Source organism: Centropristis striata, chromosome 16, assembly GCF_030273125.1.
Source record: "Centropristis striata isolate RG_2023a ecotype Rhode Island chromosome 16, C.striata_1.0, whole genome shotgun sequence".
Lineage (NCBI taxonomy): Eukaryota > Metazoa > Chordata > Actinopteri > Perciformes > Serranidae > Centropristis > Centropristis striata.
The window spans coordinates 8,539,225-8,551,863 of NC_081532.1; the positions used below are offsets into that span (position 1 = coordinate 8,539,225).

The window sequence follows — 12,639 nt, forward strand, 5'->3', positions numbered from 1 at the left end:
TATTTATGATAATTATTAATAATTCTGATAGCCATATTACCCAACTTTTGAACCGTGAGATCCACACAAGTGTCGCTAAGGTTCACCCTTACATATTTAATATCCTTATGGGAGGGATAGCATTTATGATAACGCCCTTTTATTTACATATTTGACGCCCTATGCAAGGTATCATTTATTCATAAAAAAGGCGTCCTTAATTCCCAACACTGCACTACCTGTCTTATTCCATTTTGGCTTGTTTTTTTCTCTTCTTTTGGATCCTTAATGATTGTTTTAACTGTATTTGAATGCCTTTTTGTAATGTGTTCCTTCTGCACTTTGCCTTGATGATTTTGAACTTGTGTAAAGCACTTGTTCGCTGGCCTTGATGTCAAAATGTGCTATATAAATAAACCACAGTGAACTGTTACCAGTTGTAAGGTCAAATATTTTGGATACAAAAAAGGAGATATCACTTGACACTTAAATACAGTTTTAATATTCTGATGTAGTACATGAGCTCATAAATTATAATATAGTATATTTTAATATTAATATTTAATATTAATTATCTACTTGTAACTTGTATGAAATTAAAAAGTCATGTCAGCTGTGTACATTCTGCAGCAAGTACCTGCTGTGGAAACTATTTGTAGCTTAATATAAATACGTGGTAGGAAGCCACAGTCATGACACTGAAGCCCATGTAAACAGCTGTCCCACAGCCTCTGCGCACAACACACTCGAAAAACTTTCTATTCATCGGAAAACGAAAAGCTAGCTTCTTGGAAATCACCTTAACCGTCATATGAAATGATGGTTACTGAAAAAGTCAGTGGTACATTTGAAGACTCGGGTCACAGATGTTGAGGTTTTATCTGCTGACCAAAACGCGAGCGGTATGTACATCCCAGAATAAACGTCAAAAGACAAAGTGAAAGCAGATTAGCAGTCTTAAATGTACCACAAGAATTCAATGCAAGTAGAGATGGTCTATAATCAACAGAGAAACAACAGGGGAGGGGGCAACAGACGTGCAACTGTCACACACGCACACAGAAAGAGAAAGTAAGAGGAGAACACACACAAACACAGCATAGAGAAATAGACAGGCCATCCAGACGAATCTGAAAAATGTGCCCTGAACCTGAGCCCCCTAATCACCCCACCCATGCATAAAAGAGCTGTGGCCTGCATAACAGGGCCCTGTGCTGAATCCAGCCGCTCACTACAGCACAATAGGGGGTTAGCGCTTTGACAGTGATGAATAGAAGTCCGCCCAGTGCCCTGTAGTTGGGAGAGGGCCCTGAGCTGAAGGGCTTTAGAGGGGCCCCGGTTCATCGCTGGGACAGGGACAGAGGGAAAGAGAGAGGAGCTGTCAACAGCTCAGCAGCCTTGGCACTGGTAGATCAGAGGCCCTGATGCACAACACACTGCCTGAAGTTGTGATTCAGCATTAAAAAAGCGACTAAGATGCCCTCAGACTGGGAGCTTAAGAGACTTACGTTGCAGTTGAATGACTCATTTGTGGTGGGACTGGAGGGATCGGTCCACTCTGTGGGATCAGACCTGCACGTCTGTCTGTTTTGTACTTCAAACTCCTTCAGCTGTGGAAAAAGATGACCCTGTTAGTACATGATGCAGAGCTAAAGAACCAGCTCATCTGTTATTTATCCTTGAAGAGCTGACACACAAAAAAGGATTCCTTTCTCCTTATGGAGATAAAACCATGTTTTGACCATATGTCTACATCAGAATGTTATTTCTTTCACAAAGCAAATGCTATTAACTTTGTAAGGCAATAAATAAATATATTTTTTAAGGCATTCAGATTCAGCAGAATACCTAATCATTTCAATCCTACTTGACCTATTTAATCCGTGGCAAAATTCCCTTTACTGCAGCATAAAGTTGAACAAAAGGAGAAAAACATAGAAACTGTAATTTTCACGTGTTAGTTAAGTGGAGAATTTTGGGCACCTTACCCGTGCCAGGGCTTCCTCTATAGAGATCATATTCTCCTTCACCATCATCATCAGCTGGATACGCTCTTCGTCACTCATGGTGATTTCACTGGCCACGAAACCAACATCATCACCTGTCAGGTAAAAAGACATGTCATGTCAGCTGACAGAACTAAACACAACTGACATGCTTTAATTAGGCATTTTATTAAGATAAATCATGAATATCAAATAGCAAGATCTGCATATGGCATCGAGTACTCCTACATAAATAATTTCCTTTTTGTGTTATTGACTGAACATACCTTTTGAAATCTGACGCAACACTCCTTTCTGTGACTTTCGAAAACTCTGCCAAAAAGACTTGCTCTTTCTCTTTCCATCCCATTTCCCTGTACAGTACATCAATTCTGTTTAATTTAGTGCACCGGAAAAAAAACAGCATCATAACAAATTTAAACAGACATATCCAAATTGTAGGTAAACAATTCATAATTCCAGCTCTGAATTAACAAAGAAAGTGTTTGATCATGCTCTAAATTACACTAATGACTAAATACAAACATAAAGGCAATTTCTTGTATACCTAGATTAACTCCACATTGTCAATACCACCACTAAAACAAACAGGAACATTTTTCAAAAGTAGCTTTTCTGAGATTAGTATAAGTGTAAAAATGCTCTGAAAATGTACATCAACCTGAATCTTCTCACAATGAAGCATTAAACATATGATGCATGTATTCAATTTAAATCTCATCTTACCTCCTGATCCATCATCAGAGCTGGATTTATGCACAGGAAACCTACAGATCAAATAAAAACACTTAATTTCAAGAGTTCAAATGAGGCATCAAAGCCCTGAACAGAACAGTACCTGTTGTCCAAAGTTATTTTCTTCATTTTTCCTGCTATCCCACCATCTCCCTCAACATGTCTTTCTATCCTCGCGACTTGCGTCAGATTAAGAAGAAAAGAAAAAAAATATCACAAAAGCTCACTGTCCCTCATGACAGTAGCATCTTAGTAAATGGGAAATCAAAGTAGTCAAAACAGATGAAAAAGACTGGCTGCTCTTGGCTGATGAACAGAGGTCAGTGCTCTACGGCCATCGCAGGAACAATAGATCCTTTTTCATGTCCAGTCAGGGTTTTGCAGCAGCAACAGCACTAACGTGGCCTCTGCATTCCCTGCACACTTTCACCCTCCCTCTTTCTCTCTGTCTCTCTGTCCGTCTCTCACTCTTCATCTCTATGCTGGGCTGTTTGTTGTGTGCAGCTGTCTCTCACTCTCACAGTCTCTCTCTCAGTTGACACTTGTTGCTAGAGTTGGATCAGTGGATGAGTTTGCAGATCCGACCTGGACTGTGCTCATATGATAGAGGTTTCCCTCTGCAAAAATGTCTGTACAACTTGAAATTAAATACTATTTTTTGCTCATGTTTGGGGAATAACTATCACATACTTATTCTTCTTTTAAAAGACACGTCACAGATTTGACGCACTTCTCATCTTGTCCTAAGCAGCTGTTCATCCGCCTAGAAAACATCATTACTCTGGTTTGAAAAGACATAGTGTCTCAGTGTCTCTAGGTACTGTGAAAGTGTTAATGAGAGTGCAAGAACATCTGAATTGGTTGTCAAAAACCCACATTGGTTTCCTTTCCTTTGAACGTACATGAAACACACAGTTTCTCATACAGAAATAATAATGTTTGAGACAATATATATATATATATATATATATATAGTCACGTATTAATCTCAAAAGGCTTCACATGCTCCCATTTAGCACAGGTAATAATGACATTGAGACACCCAAAGCACAGTGAGAAAAACAAATCACTTTCTTACAAAAAAAGTCTTGATTTATAGGGGGATGATAAGGAAAAATATAAAGAATAAAATGAAAAGGCTAGTTTAAACTAATAAAAAAAAGTGTTCAAAAGGGTAAGTAAAAACAAAACAAAAAACTACTGTATTATTGTTTACTTATCCCACTAGGGGGCATTGTTAGTTTCTGTCCAGGATCTCAATAAAACAGGCCAGAATAACATACTTAAAGAGACAGAACCTTGAAAATTGAGCAATTTCCACATTTTTAACAAGCGTGATCAAATCAATATGTGGCTTTATCATTAGTCATCATCAGCACTTATTCACCTTTCCAATGACTAACTATGACTCATTTTTTAAATCCCTCAAAGGAAACAATGGAGGGAAGGAAGGAAGTTTATGGGTGACAAAGAAACGCTTCATAAATATGACAAGTGGACACCAGGAAACAGAGGAAAGGCTCGTGTCCACAGGGAGAAACGGATATTACAGGAGGAGTGATCACAGTTCAGCTTCTTAAAGTGATAAGACTTATCACTTTTTCAATATTAATATACATTAATATTTTATTTTAAAAAGGAAGTTATTGGGATTGTTTATACCTTCTTTCAGTCTCTGGAGTGGATGTGGTACTGCTGAGTCCAAGTGATTCCTTGAGGAGATTAAAATAAAAGTGTCAATTCATATACATACAGTGTCAAGGCTTCAATTTATTGAACTCTTTTTTCAATTTCTGATTTATAGTTTTATTTTTAACAGTATTTTAGCATTTTTAGCAACAGTAAATTTAAAATGCTTGTACTTTTCTTTCAAATGAAAGTAGCAAAAACATGTAGCAGACAAAATAGCTTAATCTATCTGCAAGTAAGGGGTAGCGAAAAAAGAATTTCAGGTATTTGCTTTATCTGTAATTTGTTGCATTTAAAAAAAACAGATCTTGTAATTTGGTAGCAACAAAACCCACATATGCCACTAGTCACATTTTTACCATATTTTAGGATCTCTTCCCTAACAAGGCCAGTCTCAAGGCCAGCTCTCAGCCTCATAGTTAGTCATATGTTACTTTTGAGGATAATGCTTTGGCTTTGCTGAGTATAATCATGACCAGGCAATCCAGTGGCCTCTTATCAGCCTGTCTGCTGACACACACAGGAGGAAGTTGACTTCTCTGGGGGTCTGACACACTCAGAGCTGGACACTCACCTGGATCTGAGAGCGGAGCTGCACTGATGAGGCCACTGAGTCAACTGTTCCCTGAAATGCACAGGCAGGGGGAAGTGGAGGAGTAAATTATAGTGTCATCATAACACAGAAATAGAAATAATATTCAGCTGACTGAATCGGCCAACCCACATTATGGAAAAACACGGGTAAACAGTTATGTGTCACAGGTTATGATCTCTGCGATTGCTATCCTACCAACAGGTGTTTGAACATATCTGCATTTCATAAGCTATTTGAATGTAACTTTTATTTACAATGTCAATAAATTTGACAAAAAGGTATTTTTTCATTCTTACTCCAGAGGCAGATCACAGGCTAGGTTAAATCAAAACACAACTAGAGAATAGGAATGCAGACACTTATCACAGCATGCGACTTCGACATAAGCTTAGCCCACAACTACACAGGTATATTTAAAAATTGATACCAAAAAAACCTCTTCCAAATAAGCAGTTTGAAAAAAAGTGTGAATTAAAATCGGAAAAAAAACACACAATTGTAGCCAAAAAGTAGCCTGAAAAAATAAAAAGTTACCTGAAAAAGTTACAAAAAATGCAGTTTGTGTGTGGTTGAAAGGCCAAAACGCACATAAAAAGTAAAAAAAAAAAAGATTAAATTGATTAGGCCCTAGACCCCTAAGGTAAAGGAATTATCTAACATTTTGAGAAATAGGCTTACTCACTTCCTTGCAGAGACTTAGATGACAAAATGACTACTACTTTCATGTCTGTAAGATAAATATGGACCTACAAATAAAAGCTAGCTTGGCTAAACAAACAAAAAGATATAATGCATTCATTAGTGGGAAGTTTCGGAAGTGCTGGCCGGCATATTTTGTTACTTCTCACAGAGCTAGGCTAGCTGCTTCCTCCCGTTTTCAGTCTTAAGGTGAACTGGTGTTAATCTTAACATCTAACTCTCAGCAAGCAAGTCAATTTGACAGTGACAGTGTGGTAAAAATAACAAGACCGCAGCAGAAACCCCCCACACAACAATAATGTTGAGATATTAGATTTTTTTTGATAAGCAAATGTCTTGACTGATAAGAAAATGACTAATAGGACTGTTTACCATCTCTGCATCTTGCACTACTTTGCGTTTCCGTAGCTCCTCCATCCTTTCACACACGTCACTGAGGGAGGTGCCGTAATACTGAGAATACTCCTGAGCGAGGTCATCAAGGTTCCCCACAGAGCCATCCTGTAGGAGATAAAGAGGCATTCAAACACTCACACAGATATGACCACAGACATCCCACAGAGGTTCAGCAAGATGCCAAACAGCAGGCGAACACTGTAAACACTGACCACTGTCATGATTAAACCATTGTTCAGAGCTTTAGTACGGTCACCAGCAAAACAAACAGCCTCTAAGATAAAGCACCAGGAGTGTAAAAGTATCAGAGACATCCAGCTGTGATATTGCCTCCGTCTTCACCAGCTTGTTGCCTTCCTGCCCAGTGACCCCTTCCACCTCCTCAGACCTGACCCCCTGGCCAGAGGAAGCACCGTGTGACGCAGCTACAACTCTCACCCAGCTCTCCAGCAGCCATCACGAGTCGACTCAAGAGGCCACGGTTCAGTCTACCGTAAATCACAAGAAACAAAAGTCATTGAGTCGGATGAGACTTTGTCCTGACCCAGAGCGAAACCTCCTGGATGTAACCCCGTTTAGTTTCCTACAATTGTGCTACCTGTAATGATGTGCCTTTCCCCATAAGCTATGAATAAATCATTTCAAGGAATTCTGCTGAGTTTTATGACCTACTGACCTTTGGCATCACAATCAACATGTGAGGCTGGTTTCTTTGTCAGACTAAAGAAAACCAGATAACTCAAACTAACTGTCAGATACATTGGATTAATTGGTTTACTTTACTGAAGACCAATACAGGCACTTTGACAGGAGCTACCCACTCAATACCTTGGAGGATAAAAATGTTGTTGATTGTCTAAATAAAAGGCAGAAGCCGTAAGCCCATTCCATCCAAGTGTTTATTTATTCTAGACATATGCAACATATTTTCATTGCAAAATACATTTGGGAGGAATAAAAAAAAAAAAGGCTGGCTGGATATAATTTGATATAAGCATAGCAGCCTAAGTGTTCAGATTCATATCCAAATTCTTTAGAAAACAGACAAACAAGATTAAACGACAATGGTTAAACCCATTTAGTAACTCTTTTCTGCTGCTGTGTGAATGAATAAAAACCACTATCATACAGTTCGTGCAGAGCAGTGACACAGCTTGAACCATTGATGAAAATAACTATTACTACAAGATAGGTCCTCATCATGAGTTAAGACTGGACAGCAGAATAGAACCTGTGTCTGATAATATCCAATTACTAGGTCGATAAACTGTTTCATGCATGTTTGTTATAATTATTATTATGCTTCACTCATGCCATACCCTGAAGGTATGCAAATAACCCTGCTGAAAAACAGTCCTCTGCAGTGAAAAGTAATACTGTGGGCTCGCTTGTCTCGTGGCATGATAGACTGTGACTGGCTCAACTGTCCAGAAAAGAGGGCCATTCATTTAGTAAATGACATGCCCCCGGGTTGAAAATGGCCTGAAAATCTGGCTGCTTTTCATACAGTCAAGAAACGAGGCTTAGGCCGACTGAGAGGCTCTGCACTGTGCCTGGCTGGAGTCGCTCTTCTGCCTCCGACTGCCACTGATCCACATAAACAGCCTATTGTGACACAGCCACATGATATTTCATTGCCCTGAGTGCTTATTAGACACGCTGCATGTATACATCCCTGTTACAGATGAATGTAAACTAATAAACAATGCGAGTTCCATTGTCAGACCACAATTCTTACAAAATGAGAGTTTGGGGAAAATATTCCAGTGTGCTTTATATTTCCCTCTGTCTCCTAATTAATGGTCTCAAAGCCAAAACTGCAGCATGAGACATCAACCACAGAGGCTTGAAAAGGAGAGTGTGGTGTCGCATTTCTCAGGAGCTGAGCATCTCATAGGCAGACAAAAGATCCACGTGCCCCCAGGGCCCAGAGTGTCTAATGAGTGTTTTTACAGTTCCTCTGTCTTGTCTCACCCTCTTAGGCAGCCAGACCAGGGTCACAAAGTATCACTATATAATTTGTATCGCTTTATCCTGCTTTGAGCCAGAGGTGTTGAAACAAGTCTTGCTTCAGATGGCAATACTAAGAGGAGCTGAACATTCAAATAAGACTATAAACATTTTTATAACTGACAACCTACTGACAATAAATGTCCTGAGAGTAAAGTTAAGTAAAGTCCAGTTTGACCTACAATAGGTTTGTCAGAAGCTGTATTCCACAGAATACAACATCAGTGGCAAAGCAGCATTTTTGTCAAACATGATTCAGTAAAACCACATCGACTGGAAAGTGTAAACGTTTACAGCCTATTTGACATACTTATTTTAAAAAGATGCATCAAACTCGTATACTTGCTAAAGCCTCGTCATTCACCGGTCAGTCATTTCATTGTTACAGTGACAATTACAGTAAGATTTTAGTTCAACAGAGGATGTCATGTTCTACACATCACTGACTATAAAAGACGAGTGTCTAAAACAGTTAATTGAGGGATGTTACAAAAGATCACGAGAACAAGCAACAACTTGTTTAAGCTCTTTCTACTAAATCAAAGTCTTCATTAACCAACTAAAACAGCTAACAACCGAACAGAGAAAGATGCACACATTACAGTAAGTTGTCTTATGAAACAAGACTATATAAATGTACATTTTCCCCAATAAATCTACAGGAAACTACCAGCTCTCACCATAGGATCACATTCCAGTGCAAACATAAAAATACACTCACCACAAGCAGGCATCTGGCTGCCAACAGTAGCTACCCAGCACTAGTTGCTCGTCAGTTCCACTACACTGCTGTAAGTGAAAGGCACCGTTTTGAAAGTTAACTCAGTTCAGTGAGTGGAGGAGGACAATACATCCTGAAGTGAAGGGGAGGGGTGTCCGGCACGCATAAATCAGAGGGAGTTTGCTTGAAGGGGAGGTTGGGGGGAGTTGCAACCGCATGTGACGCTGGTGCTGCTGGGTGGGGCGCTCCACTCGCTCCAGCTGCGGCCCACAGGGACTGGCTGACTCACATGTTCAAATAAACCACCACCTCTTAGTGTGTGAGAGTGTGCCTGCATGTTTATGTCTGCCGTGGAGTTAGAGTGGTGTGTCAGGCTTTATTGGCTTTATAAGAAATGTGAAATATGGGTCAGATATGTGTCTGATACAGATGGTTCTATCTGACCAGTCTAATAGAATATTGTTTGGGCCAGCACTTATCCTTCTAATTTACAGAAATTATTAATCACACAAAAGAAATTTGTTAGATTAGTCATCTTCTCTAATTATTTGCCTCCATCTGCCCCTCTGTTTAAGAAACTTCATATATTGTCAGTCTACGATATTAATATACTTCAATCATGCATATTTATTTATAAATATAATAATCTTTCCCACTTGCTGCCCAAATCTTTTCATGAATTCTTTACAGTTAACTCTCGGATCCATTCTTACAACACAAGACACACTGATAAACTAAATTCTCACATTCATGTAGTTAAATTATCTTCATCCCTCAATAATTTTAAGTTAAGACTTAAAGCTTACCTGTTAAATCAAGAGTCCTAATAGTTTCTTTTCCAGTATAGTTGTCATTGGATCATTACCTCTTATACATGCTCATACACTCAAATACAATTATCTACCTTTATACACACCCATGTTTTTATTTCTGACTTTTTTGTGTGTGTGCTATAAAATGGCACTTGTATTGCTTTCTTTTTTTGTTGTTATGTGTTGTTGCTTTCTCTCATTGTTGTTGTCAATATATTTTTGAATTTTTGTATACATCTTGGGGAAGTGCTTCTTATAAGCCCATATAGGGTTTTTTAACCTCTCCCGCACTTACTATTCTTGTTTCATTTCTGTTTTTTGTAATTGCCTTTTCTTATGGTGCAAATAAATTAATAAATAAATAAATAAAATAAAAAAAGTCTGTAAATCTGTAAAGACATTTACAGAATTTTTTAAAATTGTATGCATATATTTAAATGTTTTTTTTAAATTAATTATTAATTGAGGAAGGAACCCTGTGGAGTTTCTTTGTAAACAACCAAAGATTATGTTTAATTAATTAGTGTTTCAACATAATTGTATTGTGCTTTACTGAGGTTTCAGAAACATGTAAAAGCATCTGTGCACAACATCCATGACATTAATATAGCAGTAAACAACTACTGATGATGTAAAGATACAGTGGAGTACCAGCATCCTGACCAGAGAATGGAGTCATGCTCCCTTCGTGAGTGTTTTAATTCAAGCTTCTTTGTTCTTTGTTGAGAACAAATAACAACAAATTGTTGTGGTAGCCAGTCCTGCCGCATGTACATGTTAGTTCTTTTAATCCCTGGATGTGTCCCACTTGTTGCCGCTCTGCACTGCTCTCATACAGCGGTTATCACTGATTACACCTTCCTGACCCATGGCATTGTCACAGCCACCGTTCCCACCTCAGGTTACACTGTTGCCATTTCTAGGACAGATTACAGTGTCGTTAGCAACTGCTAGCCTCTGGCTCAGCCACGGTCATGTTTAGAGCCATGTGCAGGCAACTGAATTCTGCGTATTTAAATCTTTATTTTTTCCCTCCCTTCCTTTTCCATCCATTTTAGCGAGCTTGCAGTCTTCTTCTATACTACCTTTGCAAGCACACTGCAACACTACACCTTAAAGCATTTCTAAAAAAAAAAAAAAAGTGAGAATACCATATCGTAAAAAAACAGTATTGTGAATTGTGTCAAACCGTGACTTGAATGTATTGGAGCCAAGCAAAAACAACGTGAGCCTTCCCTTCTCTGACATCCTTCTGTGTTGCATCATCTTTACTGACAAGACTTCCAAGGTAAGTAAACTCCTCGACATTGTCAAATGTCCCAATTTACTGTGATTAGTGCATCAGGAGTGGTATTAATAGACAGTAATTGGGCTCTGGAGGCAATGATGTTCAAGCCTGTCTGTTGGCAAACTTGTTCACTCTGACAGTTTTCTCCTGCAAATGGATATGATTTAAGGAGAGAATAACAAGGTCATCTGCAAAGTCTAGACCTTGAAGTTGGGGGAACAGAGTCCAATGGATGCCCCTGGGTCTGTCAGCTGTTATCTTCCTCATAATGACAATCTGAAAGAGAATGGGAGACATGGTACACCCCTGCTGAACAACAGACTCCAAACCATAGTATAGTATAATAGAATATAACAGTTTAATATAAAAATAGAGTAGATCTGTTGTTCATAATCTAAAACATACGTGTCTAATGGGGTTTAGGTACCTTACTATCATTTAGAACACTAGCAGTGTGTTCGCCAGCAGGTGGCAGCAAATATTAACTCTGAGTCAACTACCTTTGAGTTACTTACTGATGTGCCATTGATAGATTGATAGAGAGGTTAGTATGATGATGCTGTAGTAAGTTGAAATTAGACTTAAAGTGGAAACTAAATATTTCCTCTAAACCTAAACAAAGTGCAGTGATGTTGAAAGCTTTTCTGTGCACTAACAAATGACTTGCAGCTGAGCCTTGCAGTATGGAGGTAAGGAAATCCAGAAGAAGCCTAATGTGATTTTCCTACCTGCTCACTGTTTAAATATCAACAAGAGCATCCTCACATATCCTTAAGGCATTAAGTATCAGGGTGGTGACCTTATTCGCTTGTAGTATTAGTCAGTGTGAGATTATATGAGGATATCGGGACCTTATTGCCTCTAATCTTCATCTTCAGTAACTGACCACTGACTCTAGAGCTGTGAGCAGCAGGAGGCAACAATAGCAGGGTCAGATCTGCTCCAGGAGGCTGCAGATTACGCTGAGCTGCAGATGGATGGTGGAGATGGTGGAGGGCTACATTCTACGCACGGTGCCAAAGGGCCGAGGCATCTCATGCCAGAAAGGGCAGTTTTCCGCCTGGCTACACAGCAGCGGGCTGCTCGTCACCTCGGAGCACAGGGGGAGCCGGAGATGGACGCCCTTCTTCCCCGTCAGCCTGCTCCTTTCCTATCACCGTCAAATCTCCTGCTTTTGTCTGTGCCGACCTGGATGGCCTGAGCACTCATCTGAGCTTTGATCCCTGGAGAGATCACTCCTGTGCTCAACAGACTGAGAGACACAATTCATGTGTCTGTGGAAAGACTGGCCCATATGATCAGGACCATGGCCTTGGTATCATATTGCATGGTTTATTTGTAATAGCAATAACAAACTCTGGATTTATGTCCACATCTGAGGCGAATCTTTGTTCAGCGACTGCATGTTACAGTTCATCCATGGAGGTTTTGGCTGGGTTACTACAGGTCATTTTCTCCAACCACAGAAAGCCATGAAATCACTGAAGTTTAAACATTTAGATTACTGAAACGGAATCACAAGGTTTTCACATGGTCTGCCCTTCTGAGTACGACAGAATCAGACCAGCCTAAACTCATTTTCTGAGTAAAAAAATGAACAGAAATGATGGAAAGTTATGGAAAAGGTATTATAATATTGAAGTAACAACATTAATTTTGAGTTAAGCGTTAAGAGACACAAAATAATTAAACACAACTGTAAAAAATGC

At 39.2% G+C, this 12,639-nt stretch overlaps 1 protein-coding gene across 1 annotated transcript in view; it reads right to left on the reverse strand.

Annotated features, from left to right (window-relative positions):
• The window catches only part of sash1b (SAM and SH3 domain containing 1b), a 52,378-nt gene that overhangs the window by 8,453 nt on the left and 31,286 nt on the right, over nt 1–12,639 (reverse strand). Inside the window, exons 2-8 of the mRNA XM_059353063.1 lie at nt 6,076–6,204; nt 4,984–5,034; nt 4,383–4,432; nt 2,712–2,752; nt 2,252–2,338; nt 1,968–2,080; nt 1,488–1,589 (exon numbers count right to left, since the gene is read on the reverse strand). Of these exons, the coding sequence (XP_059209046.1) occupies nt 1,488–1,589; nt 1,968–2,080; nt 2,252–2,338; nt 2,712–2,752; nt 4,383–4,432; nt 4,984–5,034; nt 6,076–6,204 (573 nt within the window). The remainder of the gene's footprint in view (nt 1–1,487; nt 1,590–1,967; nt 2,081–2,251; nt 2,339–2,711; nt 2,753–4,382; nt 4,433–4,983; nt 5,035–6,075; nt 6,205–12,639) is intronic.